Here is a 24,401-nt window from a genome sequence, read left to right as displayed (position 1 = left end):
AACTGAATATATTATATATGCCAATTAATTATTGGTTCAAAGAAATTAATAAAAAATAATATGTTATAATTAAGTACAAAATTTATAAATTTCTATAAAAACAAAATTCACAAAAGTCTATTAAAATCTTGCAAAAAAGTCTAAACGAATCCACATAAATCTATTTATAAATCTGTAAGATTCAGTAAAAATCCATAAAAATCTATCAAATCCATAAAAATCTATCATTTGAACAAGTCATTAAAAATCATCAAAACTCTGAATTAAATACACCCCACTAAATTACATATTTTATAAAATTTTGTCTATTTAAAAGTGTGTGTGATCGGATCCATTTCTTTGTCGTTCTCCAAAGTAGGGATTACCGAGCGGGCATTCGGACGGGGCATCAAAAATTAAAACTTTGACGAAACATATGATCAACGCTAACCATCAACAACAATAACAATACCAAGGCTAGAGGAATCCTCATATTCAATAAATTTCCATCTGCCTCTCTTCCGGATTTATCACCTTAATTACCATGATACGTCTTCAAATACATTATTAATTACGAAAAGTTGAAAACTATATAAAGCTGGATCATTTTTAAGAAAATAAATATATATTTGAAAATGAAACAGTACTTTGAGGCATCGTTTAATTTGTATGATAAGATAAGTAAATGATATTATGTTTGACATGATTTTAACTTGCTTATCGTTTAGTTCGTATGATAAGTTAAGTAAATGATATTATGTTTGACATGATTTTAATATATTGTTAAAATGATTGAATAAATAAATAAAATTTTTGAAATTAATTTATTTAAAAAAATTATAAATAAAATTAAAATATTATATTAATTATTAAATGTTCATTAATTTCAATTTCCGTAAACAACTAAAAAAATCGATTAATATTATAAAAAATAATAAAAATTTGATAATAACATAAATATGTATTTATTGTGATAATTAAAATATTAATAAAAATTTGAATATTATATAATGGTTAAAACAATTATACGGTTAAAAAATATATAATAATAATCAAAATATGATAAATAATAATTAAATTATTTATAATATTAGTCAAATTAAAAATTATATTTAAATATTATTAAATTTGTTAAATTTATAATTATTTTAAACTTTAGGGTATCAAAGAAAAATTTAAATTAATCAATCATCATCCCTTCTCCCCCAAAAGATTATATAACCATCAACAAAAGGATAATAATGCATACAGTGCTGCCCGGGTGCGGGCTGAACGGGCCTATCACAATTTTAATCATGCACACCAAACACATGATAAATAAAAGATTAAAAATCAATAACCCTTTATCATGCACACCAAACAATACCTAAGAGTTGTGTGCTTGACGCCAAGGATCACTCACACTCACACTCACATATATGTATATACAAAAAAGTCTTGTGTTCGACATATTCTTTGAACGTGATGGTTTCACCTCCATTCAGATGTATAAAGTTGGTATAATATTTTGTTATATGAAGTTTTTATTTAACCTCCCTTCAGATATAAAATGGAGTATTTATATATTTTTAAAAACAGCAATGTGACGTTTCGCACATTATTTGGCTTTTTTTTAGTTTAAATCATATCATTAAGATAATGGTAATTGATCTTAATTTGATCATTTCGACGGAAATTTAGGCCAAAATAATAAATAAGCCCAAGATAAGCAGTAAATTATCTCTTTATAGAGAATTCGTCGACATACATGTACAAGGGCCTAGACCAGTCGAACAGTAGCTAGCCCACAAATTCCAGTTTCAAGATCCAAAATCCAGCAAGCCCGACCGAGCTAGCTAGGGTGCACCGGCCTCTGTCTTCGCATGGAATCCATGAATAATCAATCAATCCCCTTTTGGTTTTTGCATGATCGTTGCTTCTATTGATCAACAATTTAATTGTCCAACCGAATCATATTCAATTAGTCTTTGACCGTCATTAAGACTTACTTAAATTGGGTTTGGTTCGGCTTAAATTGATATCAAAATCTTGTGACATACCTAAATTGATACCTATATTCTCAAAATTAAGTTTTAATAGTGTATTATTCAGCGCTAATATAGAGTTGGACATTTAACACTACAAAAAAAAAAAAAAGAGGTTAGCGACGGTTTTAACGACGGTTTATAGGTCCGTCACGGGAGGCCGCGTCGCCTTCTATAGCGACAGTTTATCAAGAACCGTCGTTAATATAGCGACTGTTTCTTTAAGAAGACCGTCGCTTCCTGTAGCGACGGTTTACATATAAACAATTGTTATAATAAGCGATGGTTCATGTCAGAAACCGTCGCTATAAGAAGCGACGGTTTAGTCAGAAACCGTCGCTATAATAAGCGACGATATTGTAAAAAACCGTCGCTATAATAAGCGACGATATTGTAAAAAACCGTAGCTATAATAAGTTTTTTTGTGGTAAAGACTATTACGAAATTATTATATATAAAAAAAAACATCCAAAATAAATCTTTTTGGAATTAAATTGTTTTTTAATTGGATATTTTTTTTGATGTAGAAAATTATGGTCCGGAATACCAAATTTCAACTTTGTGACGAATGACATGTTAATTTTTCAATAAATTATAAGATTTGATCGTAAAAAAGAAAAAAAAAATTAATATGCAGTCTGGCTTAATTATTAATATAGAATCTGAGTATAATAAATTCGGGCTCAGTATTTCAGTCCACTCTATAAAACGGAGCTCCTCTCCTCAACAATCACCGCATCCAACTCATCACTCGACTTGATTTGTGCTCATACTTTTCATAGAGATGGAGATCGATTTGACACCAAAGTTGGCGAAAACTTTGTACGGTGGAGACGGCGGGGAGTACCTTGCGTGGTGCCCAAACGATCTGCCGATGCTTCGTCAAGGAAACATCGGTGCCGGAAAGCTTGCTCTTCACGAATACGGCTTTGCTATGCCACGGTACTCTGATTCCGCCAAAGTTGCCTATGTTCTTCAAGGTATTGGTTATCAACTCATACATGTTTCTTCTTCGATTGGTTTCACGGTTGTTGATATGCGGTCTGTTTAGATTTTGGGTTTATAACAGATTTTGTGTGGTGGTATAAGTATTTTAGGGCTATTGAAATTATTAGTAGTATAATACCTAGCCCAAGATCAGTTATTCTCTGTTATATTTAACAGAATCGATCACGAAAATATGTTGAATGTATCTTGTTTTAGTTTTAATTTTGTGGTTACAATTTTCTCTCCCTTATTTTCTCCTTTAAATTTGGTAACATTTTGTTTGAGAATATATCGACGTCAGATTTTAGCAGGAAACTATTCTTTGGCTGGGGCCTGGGGGCTTAAAAATTAGAATAATTGGCAGTTTGTCAGGAATTTTTTTTTTATCATCCATATTAACGCTAATTGCTTTGTTATCCTCAAAAGTATATCTTTTTATCGGTGCCAAATATCTATCCTAATTGCTTTGTTATCCTCAAAAGTATATATGATTGTAATTATGAATTTTTACAAGGTTGTGGACTGGCTGGGATTGTCCTCCCTGAACAGGAAGAAAAGGTTCTTGCGATCAAGAAGGGTGATGCCCTCGCCCTTCCATTTGGAGTTGTCACCTGGTGGTACAACAAAGACGACACAGACCTAGTCATCCTCTTCCTTGGTGACACCTCTAAAGCTCATAAATCTGGCGCGTTCACCGACTTTTTCTTGACTGGCTCCAATGGCATCTTCACCGGTTTCTCAACTGAGTTTACCGGCCGAGCATGGGACTTAGAAGAAAGCACTGTGAAGACCCTTACTGGGCAGCAGTCTGGCCATGGGATTGTGAAGCTCGATCCCAACTTCAAGATGCCAGAGCCGAAGAAGGAACATTATAGCGGCATGGCATTAAACTGTGAAGAAGCTCCACTGGATGTGGATATAAAAAATGGTGGAAAAGTTGTGGTTCTGAACACCAAGAATTTGCCTTTGGTTGAAGAGGTTGGACTAGGGGCTGATCTTGTTAGGCTTAATGGGAATGCCATGTGTTCTCCAGGATTTTCATGTGACTCAGCTCTGCAAGTCACGTACGTTGTTCGTGGTAGTGGGCGTGTTCAAGTAGTTGGTGTTGATGGGAAGCGTGTGCTGGATACAACTCTAAAGGCTGGTAATCTCTTCATCGTCCCAAGGTTTTTTGTAGTCTCAAAGATTGCTGATCCTGATGGTATGGACTGGTTCTCCGTCATCACGACACCCAAGTGAGTATACATTTAAATATTTGGTGAATTTATATCTTATTTCCCCCACGTTGCTGTATATGCTAATGCAAAATGTGAGACTTACGATCCTACAATGTTAATATGCACACAAATAGCGTATTCCTGATCACTATCCTTTTTATTAAGAAATAATTTGAATTTGTGTACTGCAGTCCTATATTTACTCATTTAGCTGGAAGGACATCTGTATGGAAAGCATTGTCTCCGCAAGTTCTGCAAGCAGCTTTCAATGTCAGCCCGGGTGTGGAGCAGAAATTCAGATCTAAGAGGATGTCCGAAGAAATCTTCTTCCCACCAAATTGATTAACCCTTTTTTTCCTTTATAAGCTCACAACAAGAGGATTTTTTTCCAAGTTCCGTTTTAGTTTAAGTGCAGCAATAAGAGTATTAGGAGCAGGGATTGTTACTTGTGTTTTCGCACGGTAACTTGTGGTTTATAAAAATCTTATGTGATTATATCGATGCTACTATATAGTGGATACATCCATACGTGAAATTTCATGGTTATTTTTTTAAAATCAATATGCAAAAATTTCAAGTGGGGCATATAATTCATTTGGTGTTCAGGACAGCATTGGCTAAATTTATTTTTAACTAAAAGATAGCGGAAATAATAACGATATATACACCCATTAATTTACATAACAAAATCACAGTCCATCAGCAACTCAGGTTCGCTAAACCGCAGTCAGAATTGTCCAAACAAAAAATAGGCAAGTCTAAAAGAAAATATTGAAACATAATACAATATCATACACGCAATTGCACGACACTATCGTTACTGATCTTCTACTTTTCTACCATCAGTAAGTAAAATAATCTCAACACGGTGGGTGTGAGCATTCGAGTGAAGCTTCAGTTTTTTTTTTTTTGTTTTTGAGGAAAACTACCAAAATTTTCAAACAGATCATAACCGCAGATCAAAACATAGTTAGAGTTCAATATCACTGTACAATATTAGCAATGTGCTGCTGTCTGTGGAAATAATACAGACACGTCCTCCAGAAGCAACAATAATCAAGCCAAATCCTACTTCGTAAGCACGCTCAGGGGAAAAAAAACACAAATATCATTCATTTTTTGACATCATCTATACTATTCAAATGTTACCAGTCTGGCAAGTCTTTACCTGGAAAAATTGCAGGAGAATGGCATCATGAAAAAAATTGAATCTGGATCATGGTGCTATTCACTGGAGACTGAACTTACACCACAGTCACCTAGATATGAATCTTGATTTGGGAACACTTCGGATTGTAGAGACGGAAAAATCTTGTTCACATGTAACCATGTTTGCTCCCATACGTTATCTCCTCCTAGAGTACTGGTAGGTACGAGCACGCCCTTGGCCTTCATGGCCAACAGGATGTTTCTGAGAAGCTCAGGCACTAATTCTTGATGCTTGTCACTTCTTCTAACTTTTAGCTTCGTATACCTTTCCATTCTACCAATTACATTGCGCCACAACTTGCAGAAGCTCGGCAATTGAGATAGTTCTTGGAGTTGATGAAAGAACACTGCAGCAAGGAGCTTCAAGGCAAGAACAAGGGTCCCCTCTATGTTACGGTACTCCTTTTGAGTTTGAGGGTTTCCTTGTGCAATTTCAGCCAAGTCGTCAAGCATCGTGAATATAACCATTTCAAAGCATTGAGGCCATAAGTTGGGCGGAAGGAAAATGTCATCTACACCAGTTAAGCACGTTTGTAATGATAGAAGAGCATGGTTTCTAACTTCTTCTCTCTGGTCTAAACAAACCTTTCGTAATCCTTGAACAAGCCTCAGCCACATCTCACCAATATCCTGACATAATTTGCCAGCTTCCACATCTGCCATAGCTTCCCTTGCATCTTTGGCCCATCGTACCAAACAAGAAACTGAGCCTACCATAAGATCCACAGCATGTACAGATCTATCAGTCTGTCCAACACGAGATTCTGCAAATTGTCTGGCTGCGTCAGCACAAAGCACGAAATTAGCGGGTGACAAGTGGGATCCATCAGACATTATAAAAGATAGGGCTTCGAATCCTGATTCAGAAGCATCTGGGTGTCTAGCTGTGATAGATAGTAAAGAAGTAATGGTTCTCCATCCCATTGGAGATCGAATATGAGTAGCATTTGCTTTCACCAGGCGACTGACTTCCAGGGTTATTTGCTCACAATATTGGTCAGCAACTCGTGCATCAAGCTTGAGAACCAGTTGTAGTGATCTCAAAAGTTCATCAGCCAGGTTCTCCTTGTATGGAAGCAAGCGCTGGCAAATGCGAAGAAGCCCGAAAACTGCCTTCTCGACTAAGGCGCAAGCCACTACTGTCGATTGAACAATATTAGCAATATGATCATATACACCCTGCCAAAGAAGTCCAATTCTGTCCCTGTTGTTCAACGTAATTGCAATCAATAATTCCAAGCAGAAAACTGCAGTGTCCTCATCCTCGGGTGAGCTATTACCCTTCTGGGGTCGCCCAGCAGCCCATATGAGAGCTCTCGCAAGTTGCAACAAAGAATCAGCATTCAAAAACTTGCTTTCTGTAAAGATGCTGTCGATGTGACACTTCTGAATCGTTTGAAGCGTGCGTTGATGAGCGGCAAGTTGTTGTTCGGTTGGCTGAGATCTTGGCTCTTCAGTATCGAGTGACAAGAGCTGACTGAATCGGCCCATCAGGCCAGAAGATCGCCTAGGAGTGCCAATGGATTGCATATGAGCAGCAGACAGGGAACTTGTGAGAGGCTTTCCATGCACAGGATCAGATGACATCTCCGATTCATCAGCTGCATCACTGGCCACTCGAGCAGGAAGAAGGCCAAGCTTATGTAATCTTAAGATGCAATCCAAAATATTTCTCCAGCCACTACGTATAAAATCTCCATACCTATTTGCAATGGTGAAAACAGTGACAGTCGCCATTCTAGCTTTTGCATCATCACCAAAGGCTAGAACTGGCTCCTCGACAGATAACGGATTCAGTAGTGTTGTAAACTTACAAAGAGACACTACCAGATCATCTAAAATATCTTCAAGGTGATGACATGCAGATATCTTGGCAACAGCCAAGAAACCATCAATACATGTCTGATAAACATCCTCATGTTCTGCGTGATCGAAAACAACAGAGATAGCAGCAATTGTTGGACCTGACATGATTGCAAACATGTCATGGTCAAGGTAGGCCCTGGAATCAGCCATAATATATGGAGAAGTTTTATTAGATTTATGCATCAAATCAATCCAACGGCTTGGAGTCATTTCAGCAAAACCAGTTCCTTGTTCAGGTGTTGTGCGAATCTCATTCTTGCAGATCGCATAATACAGCTCTGAAAGGAACTCCCGAGGGAGATCATTACCTCCATTAATGTGCCTGTTGTTCCTGATGAAATCCTCTTCGCTCATTTTCTTCTTCACCTGTATATTATGCTGGTCCGTGTTCAGCATAATAATGGAATAAGATAAAAGTAGAGCAGCATCTTTATTAGCTAGGATCTGTGGTGATTGCTCATAATATCTCTCTGAGAATGCCTCAAGCACCCTTTGTATCTTCTGAGATTCTCCAGGCAATCGGAAAGTCTCCAGAAACAAGCGTAATGCAGTATCGAGATTCATGTCTTTGAAATCAAATGTTCCAGCGAATTCATGTAGAACCTGAACGCAAAATTCATCATGATTTCCAAGAAAATCCCCAACAAGATTTTTATCCAGTCCAGCGGTATAGCGGAAAAAACAAGCCACACTCTGTGGGTCAAGTTTCTCGGGCAACAGGTGTGTTCCTTGAAGAAATTCTAATCCTTTTTTAGGATCACGATTGAAGTGATCAGCCCCAATCATCAACCTTCTTTTGATATATTTCTTTTTACGAGCAAAAGGAACCCAATGATCAGGATCACCAAAGTTCTCACATTTCACCATCCAAAATGGGGTATACTCCTCAAGATATACAGGAGTGGGTTCAGAACTAAGAGATCCATTGCCTACTCTCTCAGCCATTCCCTGAATCACAGCAATCAGGCCATCCAAGGCAAGAATGTGCATCGAGGACAATGGACAATTCACTGGAAAAGCACTCCTTGACAATAGATTAGCAAGGTCTTCAAAGACATTGCTACAGGTTATATCACAATCTAAATTCGCATACATCTCAACCATGAATGTTTTCTGCCTACAAAAATCAACTAAAGCCTCCATGGCAACCTCCTGCTGCTGGTATGAAGCTCCAAACCGGCTTTGTGCAAGTCTCAAAATTACACAGGAAAAGAAAGCCTCAAGCTGAAGCTTCAGTTCAGAACGCAAATGCTGATACATGTTGAGAACAATATTACAGACCATAGAAAGAATCAACGGGCTCACTGATAGTCCAAATTGCATCAGATTACGAAATAGTTCATCCTGTAACAAGTTCAATAGTCTAGGGTGACGGTGAATAGCTGGGCCGCCCAATTCTATCGCTGAATTAATCAAACCCAAAGCAAAAAGAGGCACATCTTCATCAAATGTTATATTATTGGCTCTAGAATCCATTCCGACATGTTCAACAACATTTAACAATGAACACAGGAAGTGAAATATCTCAACCACGCAGGGTAGGCCATACGGCTCAGTCATTAAATGCAAGTCAAATGGAACAACATCCTTCTCGTTATCACTTCTCATCGTATTTTCGTCTGTCAGGCTGTTGATGAGGCCAGAGGAAGTAGGATCAATAACCCCAGGAGCAAGTTGGCCATCATAGTCAGAATTTCCAGTGTCATTTTCAGATTTCCTAACAATGCTATGATCAGAATCAATTCCAGCAGTCTGCACAATAAGAAAAAAAGTGTAAAGTTCCTCAATGTAAACGAGGTGAAAAACAAGAGATAGTCCATTGGCAGGATGGAACCCTGCAGATCATGGTCAACAAAAATATAGAAAATCCACATGCAGTCACAAGCACATTAATTTATCAGCACACAAAAAATGATAAACTACTTTCAGTTTCTTTGATACTTACGATGAGGCATTGGAACTGGTAAACTGATAGAAATCGCAAAGGGACATTTTAAATAATGCATTCACAAGAATAAACAGAATGCAAACATTAAGAAAAAATAATTATTAAATGGTCCACAGAAGAAACAGATATTATTCACCTCAGTTTTTAAAGAACTGCCTCCTCTAACAAGTGATTGTTCTGTCGTGTCAACATCTGGAAGGTGCGAAAAAATGCATCTGACAAGTTCATGCATTGTGTGGCGAGAAATCCGCTGTAACAATTCACCTTTGCTTCCCGCTTGATGAACTATTCGGAAGCAAGTATTCACAATAGTACAAACATGTTGATTGCTTAGCATAACTGATGCTTTACTTTTCATGCAAGCCAATAAGATCTGAAGTATCTTCATTAGTACGACTTCTTCAGATGCAGGGTCAGTGACCTCAAATCTGCAGCTTGTAACAGCATCAACTACCAAATGCATAGCATCCTCAACATTGATAGTATTTATACCCAGCACATCCAGTGCCAAAATCTTGTAAACAGCCGACAAAGCCACGCCGGTAATTGGTGCACCTGTTTCATCAGACCGAATTACATCAAGAAATGGTTGGAGATACAAGGAAGGATTGACGGACTGCCACTGATGCTGCCACGAAAATATTTGCTTTCGCAATGTTTTAAGAGATTGAATGAGGGAATGCTCCAATTGATCATCGCCAGAAACATAACGACCTCCCCATCTCACATTCCTCCTCATTACTGCCAAAACAGAACCTATCTCTGAGTTAATTGTACAAGCCAAAACAGCCATACTGGAAGAGGTTGTCTCACAGTCCTCAGGTTCCTCTTCAATTGCCTTGATGCTAGACTGTAGCCTTAAACGTCCCATCACTGACTATCCAGGTCAAGATTTCAAAATGGGGATTCTACAGTTCAAAATGGGGATTCTTATATCAGAAAACTCATCGAGCGAACATTCACCTTATACACAGACAAGATGGCTGCAGCGTAGATCCGCGAGTTTGACGAGGACGCAGTTTAAAGATAATGAATCTGAGCTACTTCCCGACGAGTTTCAGTATTCCGTTAAGCGGCGCCGGCGAGATTTTCGTTTGACTGTTGACTTTTGAATGGAGGAGTTAATAGCGAGGATAAAAGAGGAAAACGTAAAAATCGTAAGGCGCATGGAATAATCATCATAATTCAAAAATAAAAGAAAACAAGAGACGACGACGTTTACTAGAAGTTAGGAACTGTTCCGAATTTATTTGAAATTTCTTAAAACTAAAGTCCACATTTCAAAATTTTATTAAGTTTTCTTGGAGTAAAGAGAATTTGGTTTTCGAGTTTCATATATATTTTTCGATTTAGTATTAATTTAATTTCAGTATAATTTTTAAAAATTACAATTATTAAATAATTCAAAGTAGTCATGCCTTCATTAAAAATAAAAGCTAAATATATTTTGGTACATGGAGTTAGATAAAATACTTTGGATCGTGAAAAATTGTGTGATTTTGGTTGTCAATCCCTTGTTATTACTTATGCTTTTATTGATTTTGATTTGACATTTACAACAACACAAGAATTCTTATGAGACTATTTAATGAGCCAATTTTATTAAACGAATTTTTTATTTTAGTAACTCATGAAAATTATTATTTTTCATGTTTAAACTATTATTTTTTTATTATAAATATAATCCGAACGTAGATCGTAAAATATAAAAATAATTTGGACAAAAACTACACACGGTTGAAAATAAGAGTTGAAATTATTGAATGTTGAAAATAAGAGTTGTAAATATTGAAAATTAGTGTGTGATGATGTATATAATGATGTATTTATTTTTAGATTATTTCCAAAAAATGTATATATATAGGCCTCTCAATTTGTGAAGAAATACACAATTGAGTAGACAAAATTTTATAAAGTGTGTAGTTTAATATATTTTGTGAGTTTGAGATTTTTACTTTTTACCATAAATTTTTATTTTTAACACGTTATCAGCACGATACTCGAAGGTTCGGTTCTTTATATTTTTCCAAGCTCCAAATATTGGGAAGAAAACGGATACATGATCAGTATGAATAGCTGCCCACAATATCTATACTATATTATCTATACTATTTTATACTATATTATTAAGCGTGAGCACATGATAATAACTAACTAAAGAGGACACCAACTTTTTTTTTCCCGATTTTACCCTTATATGATACTTATATTACAATTTTGTTTTTTGTTTTTTTTTTTAAATTTCAACACACACTTTTATTTTTATTTTTTTTATTTTAACCATTCAAATATCAATTTAGTCACTTCATAATTTGTCAAATTTCACTTTAGTCCATCGATAATGATAAAAAAGATTGTACACAGCTAGCGTGAATTACTCCTCCATTAGGTCTTCAAGACCAGGGATGAATTTTTGAAGCAAATACTGCAGATGAAGAAAGAAATGCAGCTTTTGTACCATTATAGATTTTCTTGGGGTCGGAGCCTTGTGATCGATCATATACATCACACTGATTCAGTGTTCGCTGAAAATTTTCAATTGATGTATCAATATTTTTTAGAGAACAGTTTCAGTTATGTGAAAAAATATTAGACCCATCATCCTGGATCAATCTCGAGGAGTAATATTTTTTTATCCCAAGTAGTCATTTCCTTAGCTAACCTTGCTGTTTTTCTTACCAAGAAATCAAACTTTTCAAAAGTTACATAAAATTTTGAGTTTTCTCAGTCGTTGGCGCAATTTATTTATAACAATTCACGCTTGCGTGTTTATAGCGGTCCTTTTAAAAAAAAAAAAAATTAATCATGCATCAAAATGAAATCGATCATCGGTTCAGACAGCATGAACGCATAGATTTAAAAAGTGTGACATATTAGGCCAATGGGCGACGGCACCCAAATACAATTGGGTCTTGGGAAATCAGAGTATAAGGACGATTCCAGAACAACTGTCTTCCTCTCACAATCGAGCCCAAATTTTATTAGGGTTCCATGTGGCCCAAATTTCATGAATCTAAACAAATTCCAGCTACACCTTTTTCATTCTTTTTTTAAAAAATAGCGTAAAAAATGTATGAAGAAATCGTTGTCTTTGGAAGAAAATGAAAGAGTACAAGAAACAAGGAAAAACAATGACACGCTTAGGGTCCCATCAACAACTCATTTTCCTAATAAAAATTTGTGGCTATCCAATGTCGATATTTAACATCCAAATATCTCTGGTGTCCCAACCTGTCCATAAGTTGAGAAACACATATTTAATGCCTTTTAATTCTTCAAATATTTTCACAGAAAAAGGAGAAACATTTTTGTTTGTGTGGATTAAATATGTAGACCCTGTCACAATTTCTCCATCATCTATTGTATCTATACTATCTACTGTTATATTAAGTGTGAGACCTTAGAATAACTACCTTTGAGGACACCAAAATATTTAATTCCATAATTACCCTTCTTACCATATTAAAAACCTTTTCAAGTCACTCCATATTTTAAATAGAAAAAAATCAAAATAAAACTTCCCTTTTAAATCGAACAACTTTTCTAAATCGAAAATAATTTCGTGTTAATTATTTAGTATTATTTGATCAAATTAAAAATAATAATAGCACATGCATTAGCATCTTTTACTAGTATTTTATTAAGGTTGAGGCCATGATAATAACCAACCAGGAAAGACACCAAATTTTTCTTCCAACGTTACCCTCATATGATACTAATATTCACTTTTGTTTATTGTTTTTTTTTTTAATCCAATACACTTTTTTTATTTTTTATTTAAAAATTCATATATCAATTTAGTCTCTCCATAATTTGTCAAATTTCGCTTTAGTCCATCGATAATGATAAAAAAGATTGTACACACACGCATGCGTGTGCAAAATAACTAGTGTATACTAAGGCAACGTTTGGTTGGGCGGATTAGGTGTGATAGATTATTTTATCACACCTAATCATGCGTTTGGTACGATTCTTAGTTAACCAGCTCAATCCTTCCAATGAGTGATTAGGTGGTATTACGTGTGATAAAATAATACCTCCTTTCTCCGTAGGATTATTAATCCCTCCTCTATCCCTACCCACTTTCCAATTTTACCCTTCTTCCTTCACCGCTATTGAACCACCTAGGATGCCGGACCGCCGCCCCCGCCGCCGCAGCCGGACCGCACCGCATAGCTGTCGCCGGAACTTCGCCGGAACGCCATAGCCGCCGTCGGACCGCCGACTCACCGCCGTCGTCGGACCTACGCCGTCGCCGCCACGTCGGCTGCCGGGCCACCGCCGGAGTGGAAGGAGAAAAAAAAAGAAAGGCAATTTTGTCCTTTCATAAAAAATTTCAAAATTATCCTACATTTAAAAATCTAACCGAACATACTACCATATATTACATATCTACGATAATCATTTTCTTTATCATTTACATATTAATCATTAGTTTATTTTATCATGCAACCAAACGCAACCTAATTGTTCAGTAGAAATATTAAAGAATGATGTTTTAACTGAAATTTGCTATTTTTTTTTAATTTTTAAATTGAAATAGTACGACATAGTAAAGAAAAATGTGATATGCATACTTTGATGATCACGAGGTGCTTTAAAAATTATATTTAAAAAAAAATCGAGGGTTTAACTTTTATAAATAGTGTGAGAAAAACGTAGGAAAAAACTCTAGGAAATTTTGGATGGAAAAGAAAGGGTTGTTTCAATTCCGAAAATAGGGACCAAAATCAGATTTTTGCAACTTGACGTCTTCACTCTTCATAATTCCATATTCAGTACTCATAAAAGCTTCAATAATATATGAAAGCAGGCTCTGAGAGTGCCTCTGCAGTGCGTTATGTTATCTATATGTTCCCCGACATCATATCATGAAACCGAGGATGTGATACAAAAGATTTCAAAATATTTAAAACGTCATTCTGGTCTATTCAACAACAACAAGAAAAGGTTGAACATTATTTACATATGAAACAGATCATGTCAACCAAATTTCTTACTTAGCACAACTCTACCGATTTTAATCTATAATATCACTATTATGTACAAATACACACCAAAATACAAAATTGCGAAAAAGAAAAAAAAAACAGATTTACATAAAGTGACATATCACTTGTACAGTAGGAACAAAATGTGCAAGAAGTTGACAGCAGAAGCAGCTCGTTACCAGCTCGGTTAATCCCATAGTCTACTAATAAGAGTCCATTGTTGTTAAAGTGGTGAAACCAACACGTTTTCTGGCCCAGAAAGGTGCAGATTTCCAATATCCTTCTGGTGCTGACGTTGTAGAAATTTAAATTAGTCGCATTTGGCACTCTCGCGGAAGTTCAACGATCGCAACAAGGCAGCAGGATTTGATTGCAACACCAGGGCCGAATTATTTATATTACGGTTACTGTCCCCGTTTGACTGAAAGGACTTAAATAAACTCTCCCTGTTGGTTGAATCGAGTTTTAGATTCTTGATGCCCGGTGTTGACCATATAGAGCTTTTTGCAGCTTCGTTTGGATCATCAATCCTCAGGGTCTTGGGAATCAGCACACGTGTATCTGCGGTTTTTCTCTCTGAAAACTCCTTGGTTTCCAAGTTCGATGGTTTAAGAACTGTCCCATCTCTTGAACGCTTCCCCAGAGTTGAAATGCTCGAGCTTGTGCTAATTCCGGAGTAGCCAGAAGAAGGTGGAGGGTAAACTAATGGCACGTTCCAAGAACTTGGTAAGGTGCAGCCAAAATATGGTGGAGCTGGGTAAAAAGTTACTGGAAAACAAGGAGGGACGGATGCAGCCGTTGAGTTTTGAATCCATTGTGGAGAGTTCAACGGACCCTGCCAAGAGATCTGAGCAAAACACGGTTCCTGAATGTCAGTATCACTTCCCTTCACCATCGAATTAGATGTTGTACAAGAAGATCCACTTGACTGACAGAAAAACTCACTTCCGCCACAATTTTGAGACCTTTCCGCAGGATTCACAAACGAGGGAACAGATTCAGTAAACGGTCTGTCCGATCCAAAGACGAAGATACCATTCGGTTTCAAAGAAGGGAACTGCACCCCATTTTGGAGGGCATCTGAGACCATGATATGACAATAATTAGCAATAGAAGCATTTTTAGTTTTGCGTCTACCTGAACCCACCGGCACGTTCCTCATTGTTCCTCCAGCAGTCCAATATCGCTGACATTTCTTGCAAAAATGTCGAGGTTGGCCAACATTGTAGTTGTTGTAGTAACAAAACTTCGTCTCCATGCTATTACACCGGGGGCACGGAAGTACTTTATCAGGCTTACTCAGGGTCTTTTCTTGAGAGACGTTACTCCCACTTGGTTCAATTTTCTTGGGAGTTTTCGGGGATATTGAGTCTTTGTCTGTCTCTACAAAAGCTACTTTAGTTGGATTGTTTGAATCCCCCTCTTGTTTACTCCTGGTTAATTTTCCTTCTGAGACATCCTATTCACAGAAAAGGCATCTACATAAGAATCGTGGTTTACAGGTATATATGAATGACAAGACCCGAGAGGCACCAAGTTTCCATGATTTAAAAAGATCGAGACAAGCTAGCTACCTATGTTTAAACTAAAATGGTTCCCTTTAAGATTGTTAGTTTTTATGTGTAATAAGCACATCTAACTGCAGAAGCTGGATTCCCATTTTCTTTCTTTCATCGTCTTCTTCCAAGAAACAAACGATTTACTAAGGTATGATTGGATTTGACAGAAGATTCGATCATATATATGACTCAGAACAGACAAGATCCAGAGGGGGAAAAAAACAATCTTCCAAAAATCGAAAGCAGTAAGTTCTCTTCCCAAGAGATATTCATTAAGTTTATGTCGAAAAGGAGACTCGCCGATCTTCACTAGAATACCACAAAACCAAACTCAATACCCAGATTCAGATATCTAACCCGAAATCAACCCACCATAATTTGCCAATACTAAGAAAAGGGTTCCTCTTAAAAAAGCATAAATATCAAGATTTCACCACAAACACTAAAAACACACATATTTGCCAACAAATGCAGCACACTTTTACGCAGTAAATCACATACTTCGCTGTCTTGTGAATTTGATGTCGCCGAAAAGCCCTGTTTCTGGTCAAGAACATCAGGTTCTGTAAAATCAGAACCAATCATGTCGGGAGGCAAACAAATGGTCTTCCCAAAAAGCTTGATTTCAGGGTCTTTTTTCATCACTTCCAACATCAGTTCTCGCTCCTGTTGAGAAAGAAAGAAAACCCTGTCTGAACACTAACGGGTACGCGTCTCTCTAGAACTTCAGTTTCTCTACAAGTTTGGAGTTTTCAGGTCAACCTTTTTCTTGATTTTTGTAATGTGTACACAAATTGGGAGGGGAGGAGAGAGAAAGTTGGGTTGGGTGCCACGCAAGCATGGGGAATGAGTTTGCAGCCACAAATTTGTTATGTGGACAGTGGGCGATCTTTCTATTGGATTTCAACAAGCCTACTTGATCATCTTCTGATTCTACACATTTGCATTAAAAAATTAAAAAAAAAAAGGACGACACCTTTATGCTTCGAGTCCAACTCAGCTCTCACTTTCCAATTATATATATTATTTCTGATTGATTTTATTTTTTAATTTATTTTCTTTAAAAATTTTATTTAATAATTTTAAAGATAATAAATTATGTTGTGAGGTTGAAAACCCGAAGATATTGAAAAATATTATCTTGATTGACACGAGCCGATATGATACAAAATTTGGAGATTTTTTTAAATAGACTTCACACAATTACTATAATCAATTTTAGTCTTCAGTTAAATTAATTTATCAAAATAGTCTTTTATCATATCAAATTACATAGATATCCCCTATCATTTAAACTATGTTCACCATCAATTTCTTTATCTCAAACTCTATATTTGATTTTCGCAATTTCTCGAATAATCTTATGAATTCCGTGCATTTGGACATAAAGTGATGATAATTTGAGATAATTATTTTGTCGAGTTTCATTTTTATGCATTTTATTTTTTTGAATATTTGTTTGTGCATACTCATAAACTCTTAGCATGGAATAAAGTAGAGACTTAATTGAGACCATCAGATTTTTTGTTTATATTTGTATAAACTCACATTGATGTAATTATCATGTTTTATAACCATGGTGATTGGTGATTTTGATTATATTATTTTAGATGTGCAACAATTGTAATTAAAATATTATAACCTTGGTGGTTTCGTATGCTCTAATTCAAACTAACAATTCATAATTTTATTAAAATATATTTATTGATATAAGTAAGTAGTATTAAAAAAATTAATATATTATAAATTAAATAAAACAGAACAAATGTTAAATCAACTCTTAAAGAGAAATAATAGATAATTAAACAAATGAATCACGAAAATGAATTATGTGTGTTCATAGAAAAATGGTATTTTAGGATTTTTTTTTAATTAAATAAGACATAATGCAAAATGTGTAATAAAGAAGGCCATTTTTGAAATTATGAATTTGAAATAGACTAGAATAATCAATTTCTCTATAAAATTTGAAAATAAAATATCTATCTTGGAGAGAGCGTCAGAACCGTGTCAAGGGTCTCTCCTCTTTTTTTCTCTAGAAAATAGTGAAAGCAGGGACTTTTTTTTCTTCAGTTCAAATACAAAATATTTTTCTTACTTATACATTAAGGCATAGGTCGTCCATTCAGCATTAGATAAAAGGGGAAAAATGTCTAGTTTGGATAAGATGTGATTTTCTATATGAATGAATAATTATTAACTATGAAGATCGCCTAGAGTGGTCATATGTGGTCAAAAAAGGCCAATGAATTTATATTTTCAAATCTTTAAGAGTTGGTTGTATGCGACCTTTGTAAAGAAGAATGTATATTGTTCATTTTTCGTTGCGACAAGATGTAAGACAAGATTATGTCAATATCATTGTATTCATTATGATCTTAAAAGGGTTTCATTCGAGTTCGGTATACACGCACTCAAAGCATCGTGATTCATTCTTCAAGAGAGAAAGATGACGTTCTCGAAAGAGAACAATATGCCGTTTCAAAGGGAGTTAGAGTTTACATATATTGAAGACGATTGGTGTCCACTAAGTGGAGTATACTGAATGTGTTCATTATAAAGACGTCAAAAGAAAAGATGAAGCCTTTTAGTTGTTTAAGTTCTTGTCCGATTGTAACTTTATTGAAGTTTAGTGTATTTATTTGATAGTTAGGCATTGTGTCTCGTAAATATAGATAGGTTGGATGGAAGAACCACATTAGAAATAAATTGATATAGTTTCACACATCTTAATTAAAATCTAGCGAAAAAGTTATTTATATTTAAATTTACCATAAATCCAAAAAAAAAACTAGGCTGCTAGAATTAATTCTCAAATAGTGGAATTTTATAGCATCAAAATTGCCAGGATCACGATGCAAGTTAAACAATAAATAAACAAGCCCGTCAGGCTGACAATTATTTTTTACAGCATATATACGTCGTAATAATGTGTGACAAATTTTGAATATGGTTTTTAGAACATAAAATGATTGAATTGTAAATAAATTATTCTCTATATTATACACAACGCTTGCCAACGTTTTACCATGCAAGTCAATTGAAACGTTTGTCACGATTTACTACTTAAATTGCTCTATTAATTTTTCTCTCTAAAATCTAAATCTGTCCAATGAATTACTTTTAAATTTAAAAAGAAAAAACTTTATTGAAAAAGGAATTAAAGGTGTCGAATGTGACAAAGAAATTCCACGTAACAGATGGTCCACTGCACCCGCAAAAAGTGAGGAAAAGCAAATCTGTCACGATCCGACACGTGCCCCCACCCCTCAGGCAAGTATCCTTATGTAGATGGCTTTTAGATTTGACACGTGTCCATATATCTATGTATGAGATAAGACCGGCCCCACACAGTATCTTTTTCTCTTATCCCGCGAGCTCTTTCATTTTACACACACCTGTAAATAATCAAAGGGGGAGACATTAAAAAAATCCTTCAAAAAATGAAAATAATACTTATTTAATTTTGAAAACCATTTGAAATCGGACTTGTAGCCCAGTGGTCTCATCCGCCAGATTAACTGACTCATTTCTCCGGGTTTGATCCCCTTCTCACGTGTGTTGTAATAAAAAAAAAAAAAAACCATTTCATAAATTTTATATTTTATTAAAAAAATATCGTTCCGATCATTTAATTATTCTCGATATTAAAAATGTCCCTTGTTTTGTAATTAATGAAGGAAAATACAGAACCTAAATATCGGAAGAATACGCACAGACATTTTTTTAATGCATTTTTTTTACAGAAATCCGGCATCCAATGCTTGCATACATATAAGATGACGAGAACATCTAATAAATTACTTTTAAGTAACGAAAAGATAAGATTTTATATAAAGAACAAACTCTAAGACATATGAAATATAAAAAGAATAGGTCATTGTCGCTGCGGGTGAACGTTTTTAGAGTCAAATGAGAGCAATAAAATGCTACATGAAGAGCAAAGAATTAGTGAAGATTTTGTGTGATCAACTCACGTTGTTTGTTGTGTTGATATGAAGTGTTTGAAATACTTGAAAACAACACTTGTATAAAGTATTTGGTGAAAAGTTATTTGTTAGTACGAATATCTGCATTAATACAATTGTTGCATTCGTAATTTTGTTTTTATTAATTCAAGATACAATTTATTTTATTGACTTTTTAAGAAAAATCGTTTTTTGTAATTTAACTAATATTGGTTTCATAAATTATTTACAATTTTTTAATGAATATTTTGTCATGAAACTATTTGTGCATGATTAATTCTATCTTATTTTATTCTTTAGAATTTATTTGTGTGTTTAATTAATATATCCGCCACATGTTGTTGATATGTGTCACAACACTTGCAGACAACATTTAAAATTTCATAGACACGATCTCAATACTCTGTACTTTTATATTAAACATCACTTTCAATTTGGATGAAGAAAAATTTCTTTCACCAGAGATTATGTTATTACTGATATATTATGTATCATTCAAGATCAAAATCCGAACCAGAAAACGTTGGGGTTTTTCAATGATTCATATAGATTATGCACTCAACTTTATGTAAATAGACAAACCAAGGAGGACATGGGTGCAAACGATCATCACAAAAGAAGCAGCAAGTGAAGAGTTGTGTAAGTACCGTAGAATGGATTTTGAGTTCACCAGTAACAACTACCCAGGATTGGTGCAAACGATCATCTTACGCCACATCCACAGCTTGAAGACTAAAGCACTGCACAATGCCCTTTTCGAAGCAGAATCACTAGTAGCGGCTCCTTGCTGTTGTGTATACTACGTGAGCTTAACTATTGCATATCGATGGGAAGTGAAATTATAACACTCATTTCATCTGCATATTTCTTATGCCTTCCTTTTATTTTCTCTTTTACCATCTTAAATCAACGTCTATGGTTTTTTTCATGTTCCGGATCATTCTTATTTATCGAGTATGCTTCTCATGCTTTCAGGACCACCGGTTCCAAGTTCAATATAATGTAGAACTGCAGACAACAAACGTCGGAATCAAAGAGAATCTACTGAGAAAAGAAGTGTGTGTTTTGAGTAACATTCTGATTATTAAAAGATACAAGTCCTTATCGATTTTTTCATTTAACTAGTTGGATCTTAGCTATAAAGGCATTCTTTTGATCTTTAGGGTCTAAAAATGTCAAAAAATAAAACATAGGACGAGAATCAGTAAAGTCGGTAATTGACTGACTGTGACAGAATGTCAGCATATAGCAAAGACCACCAACACTGGGTTTTTCAGGGCAGATTTATAGATGAAATAAAGAAAATAATTATAGATAAACGAACTTCGAAAGAAAGGAACTTTGCAGATAACTCAGCCGTTGAAGAGCAGAAGAAGGTGCAAATTAAACTCCATGAATAAATCGAGGTAAGTAATACAACAGCAACTACAAAACTTAGATCAAGAAAGTATATCAAAAAAGTATACTTACGTTTGAATAGGATTTTATGTTCTGTTGCGTTATCGATCATAGACACACGTCCAGAAGAGAGAAGAGATTAAAGGAGAAACAAGCTAGCAACAGGTGCGGAAGCACCGCTAACGAGAATTGATACGAACTGCAAAACCATGAATGACCACAATTCTCGCATGGTAACTGTATTCTCATGCCCAAAATTACGTTTAAACTAAGCATGCATCTTGTACTGTCTCTTCCATTTTCTGGATTTCTGCAATCAATTTTAGCTTATCGTATAACAAATTTGTTGGATTGCCGACACAGTTACGCAAATATGTCATGTTGTCAGTATGGAGAGGCTAAGAGAGATCAATGAAGCCCAATCTCACCTGTGAATCACTGGTTTCTCCAGTATTTGTTCTGCCGAGAAACTGCACATCAAATGCCCATTGGGATGAAGAACTGGCAATGATTTGAGCATAGATTACAGGTTTTGCTCAAACTTAAAATTCCATTAATTCATTTGGTTTGAACAACTCTCTTCTACGATGGCTAAGACAATGTTTTCAACTGTAGCCTTGAAAATATCGAATCATTCGCTCCTGTACCATTCAACAACGTAAACGATGACGGCAGTTACTGCATAAAAGTTGCAGTGCTAACGAATATCTAGAAACTGATCTTTTTCACCTAGTCAAGAAATTATCTAATCTATCAACGAGTCCAAATCTTCTGCAACATTCTATATATTATATTTTTAATCAAGTATGACTTGTATCGAATTTCAAATTTAAGGGGTTGTTGTAACTTTTTTGAACTCCAGGTAATCAAAACACGTGACAAGTTTTTATCGGTAATACTCAATATGTTACAGAAGATTCCCTATCATCAACATCACATCTATCATGATACGCGGTATGAGAAATTTTTTGAGCTCCAAATCGAATTTATTCATGATAAAAAGATAAGTTTGGTTTGCCATTCAACCAGAAGAAAAGACAAAAAGAACACGAGAATCAGAACATATATTCTCACAAGATATTATCTCAAATCCTCCACCTCTTGATGCATGAATGAGAAATCACTAGATCCTGTATCTTCCCCACTTCTCCTATCACTACTGAAAATCAAGCGCATCCAAATATCTCTTCTCCTTTCACCACCATTCTCCTCACTACTTTTTCCATTCGAATCATCATCTTCATCCACAGGCATTTTGTACCTACATACAGGGCAAGAACCGTGCATCTTCAACCATTTTTCTATGCAACCTCCATGGAAAATATGCTTGCAGGGCATTTCTTTGGCCATTTCACCTACCGCCCACTCCTCCAAGCAAATCACACACTCTTCACCATCTTTTTCTATCTCCACCCTTTCTAGCGCTTCAATGGATTCCTTCGAGGCAGGTGGTTGTCCTTTTTTGCTTGAGAACATATCCCTAAGCAAAGAAACTAATCCAACAGAGGAATCAGCACTGCTGCCGTTGCGACGAGTTCTTTCTACAACAACCATGCCTTGTGTAAAGGGGTTGATGAGTATTATCCTGTCAAGATTTTGCGATTCTGGAGATGGGCTTGCGGAATCTTGAAGAGGGCGGCTTAGGTTTAAACCTAGGATGAAGGGTAAGAACGAGGAAGCCTCCCTGTTTCTCGAATCGGAAGACCCTGCTTCTGAAGCCATTTTCGCATAAAGTTTGTCAAATATCGAGAGAATCTTGGATTCTTTGAAAGTACACAAAACAGTTGGCGGGTTTAAAACCACTGAAAGAGTTGGGATTTTAACGAAGAGGAGGTTTGTAGAAAGATCTGGAATTTGCACAGCTAATATTTTTCTGAATAAAAAAGCTTCGTCGTATTTATCTGAAGAGTCAAAGCGGAGAAGATATTTTGTCAAAGCCTGGATTTGGTACATGATGGATCACAATACTTCTCGAGCGCATCACTCAATTTTTTATTATTATTTATTTAATATTAATAAAATAAAATATCAAAATTAACCACTCGGAGTTGGGATAATATTTGATTAACCGCTTCCGTTCGCGTGTAAGCAGTAACGTTTGAAATATCAAAAACCTCTGTTTAACCGACACAAACCGCTCGTTTCTATCTTCTTATTCGTCTCCAAGTTTTCAGTAGCAAATAGAAAAAAAAAATGGAGCAAATCACAGATGAAATCGGCGTCAAAATCTACAACACTTCCTCCCAACTCGATCCACCACTCTATCCCTCATCCCCCCCTCCACCCGCCGCTGGTGGCCGGAAAAGACGCGCTGTAGCGAGCGGCGTGCAGAAAACCCTCTCGAAAACTTCCTTACTCGCAAACTTCCTCCCCACCGGCACACTTCTCACGTTCGAAATGGTCCTCCCCTCAATCTACAAGAACGGACAATGCTCCCACATCACAACCCTAATGATTCACGTTCTATTATGCCTCTGCACTGCTTCTTGTTTCTTCTTCCATTTCACGGATTCTTTCCGGGGCTCCGACGGGAAAGTGTACTACGGGTTCGTGACTCCAAAAGGATTGGCGGTATTCAAGGCTGGCCTCCAGATTGAGGTGCCGAAAGATGAGAGATATCGAGTTGGGTTCAGTGATTTTGTTCATGCTATGATGTCTGTTCTTGTGTTTGTTGCGATTGCTTTGTCTGATCATCGGGTCACGAATTGTGTTATTCCGGGCCATGGTAAGGAATTGGATGAAGTGATGCAGAGTTTTCCACTGATGGTGGGGATTATCTGCAGCGGGTTGTTTCTTGTTTTCCCCAACGATAGACGTGGCATTGGCTGCATGTCCGCGTGATTTAATTTGTGAACCAACTCCTGCATATATGTTGGCAATGTAACCATTTTTCTTCTCTTTTTACGTACGTTTTGTGTCATTTGTGAATGTGGGAATTATAGTGCGATAGGATGTGCTAAGGATGCATGTAGTATTATGTATTTATAACTTCTTTTTGTTAATCTTTGCCTTAAATATAATTTTAGTTGTTCCAAACAAATGATGCACGGAATAATGTTTAAAACGCCAATACGCTTTACAAAGTGTTTAATTAAGAACAAATTCTTTATGATATGGTCGGACTTTTTTTTTTTTTTTTTCCTTCAAAATGGTCGGACTTTTTAAAAAGTGTTTAATTAAGTGATGAGTAGTTTCTTGATATTAATAAGATTTAAAACTTATGCATTTTGATGGAACGACCAAATTATACTAGTA

At 35.7% G+C, this 24,401-nt stretch overlaps 5 protein-coding genes across 5 annotated transcripts; 2 read left to right on the top strand and 3 right to left on the bottom strand.

The window, feature by feature from the left end:
* The first annotated feature begins 2,659 nt into the window (after positions 1–2,659).
* LOC142552628 (13S globulin seed storage protein-like) lies at positions 2,660–4,742 on the top strand. Its single transcript, XM_075662344.1, has 3 exons — positions 2,660–2,983; positions 3,505–4,225; positions 4,399–4,742. The coding sequence occupies exons 1-3, from the start codon at positions 2,788–2,790 to the stop codon at positions 4,547–4,549; spliced, it is 1,068 nt and encodes a 355-aa protein (XP_075518459.1). The 5' UTR covers positions 2,660–2,787; the 3' UTR covers positions 4,550–4,742.
* Positions 4,743–4,957: 215 nt separating this feature from the next.
* On the bottom strand, positions 4,958–10,411 carry LOC142552627 (ARF guanine-nucleotide exchange factor GNOM-like). Its single transcript, XM_075662342.1, has 2 exons — positions 9,367–10,411; positions 4,958–9,034 (listed from the first exon to the last, which is right to left on the bottom strand). The coding sequence occupies exons 1-2, from the start codon at positions 10,099–10,101 to the stop codon at positions 5,432–5,434; spliced, it is 4,338 nt and encodes a 1,445-aa protein (XP_075518457.1). The 5' UTR covers positions 10,102–10,411; the 3' UTR covers positions 4,958–5,431.
* A 3,688-nt stretch (positions 10,412–14,099) lies between these two features.
* Positions 14,100–16,602, bottom strand: LOC142552626 (cyclic dof factor 1-like). Its single transcript, XM_075662341.1, has 2 exons — positions 16,282–16,602; positions 14,100–15,680 (listed from the first exon to the last, which is right to left on the bottom strand). The coding sequence occupies exons 1-2, from the start codon at positions 16,432–16,434 to the stop codon at positions 14,532–14,534; spliced, it is 1,302 nt and encodes a 433-aa protein (XP_075518456.1). The 5' UTR covers positions 16,435–16,602; the 3' UTR covers positions 14,100–14,531.
* A 5,407-nt stretch (positions 16,603–22,009) lies between these two features.
* LOC142552624 (E3 ubiquitin-protein ligase MPSR1-like) lies at positions 22,010–23,028 on the bottom strand. Its single transcript, XM_075662339.1, has one exon. The coding sequence runs from the start codon at positions 22,866–22,868 to the stop codon at positions 22,227–22,229; it is 642 nt and encodes a 213-aa protein (XP_075518454.1). The 5' UTR covers positions 22,869–23,028; the 3' UTR covers positions 22,010–22,226.
* A 102-nt stretch (positions 23,029–23,130) lies between these two features.
* On the top strand, positions 23,131–24,140 carry LOC142552625 (protein DMP8-like). Its single transcript, XM_075662340.1, has one exon. The coding sequence runs from the start codon at positions 23,340–23,342 to the stop codon at positions 23,985–23,987; it is 648 nt and encodes a 215-aa protein (XP_075518455.1). The 5' UTR covers positions 23,131–23,339; the 3' UTR covers positions 23,988–24,140.
* Positions 24,141–24,401: the final 261 nt, after the last annotated feature.

The sequence above is a fragment of the Primulina tabacum genome, chromosome 8 (genome assembly GCF_025594145.1).
Source record: "Primulina tabacum isolate GXHZ01 chromosome 8, ASM2559414v2, whole genome shotgun sequence".
Classification (NCBI taxonomy): Eukaryota; Viridiplantae; Streptophyta; class Magnoliopsida; order Lamiales; family Gesneriaceae; genus Primulina; species Primulina tabacum.
The sequence above is the reverse complement of the archived record's forward strand: the minus strand, read 5'-3'. Positions and strand labels throughout refer to the sequence as shown.

Bases quoted from the DNA above. Each gene is read 5' to 3' on its own strand.
- LOC142552626 (XM_075662341.1), bottom strand. From the start codon at position 16,434: ATGTTGGAAGTGATGAAAAAAGACCCTGAAATCAAGCTTTTTGGGAAG. The intron at 15,681-16,281 runs GTATGTGATTTA...TTCTGTGAATAG, and splicing joins CAAATTCACAAGACAGCGAA to GATGTCTCAGAAGGAAAATT.
- LOC142552627 (XM_075662342.1), bottom strand. From the start codon at position 10,101: ATGGGACGTTTAAGGCTACAGTCTAGCATCAAGGCAATTGAAGAGGAA. The intron at 9,035-9,366 runs GTGAATAATATC...CTTATTGTGCAG, and splicing joins GCAGTTCTTTAAAAACTGAG to ACTGCTGGAATTGATTCTGA.
- LOC142552628 (XM_075662344.1), top strand. From the start codon at position 2,788: ATGGAGATCGATTTGACACCAAAGTTGGCGAAAACTTTGTACGGTGGA. The intron at 2,984-3,504 runs GTATTGGTTATC...AATTTTTACAAG, and splicing joins AGTTGCCTATGTTCTTCAAG to GTTGTGGACTGGCTGGGATT. The intron at 4,226-4,398 runs GTGAGTATACAT...TGTGTACTGCAG, and splicing joins TCCGTCATCACGACACCCAA to TCCTATATTTACTCATTTAG.
- LOC142552624 (XM_075662339.1), bottom strand. From the start codon at position 22,868: ATGGCTTCAGAAGCAGGGTCTTCCGATTCGAGAAACAGGGAGGCTTCC.
- LOC142552625 (XM_075662340.1), top strand. From the start codon at position 23,340: ATGGAGCAAATCACAGATGAAATCGGCGTCAAAATCTACAACACTTCC.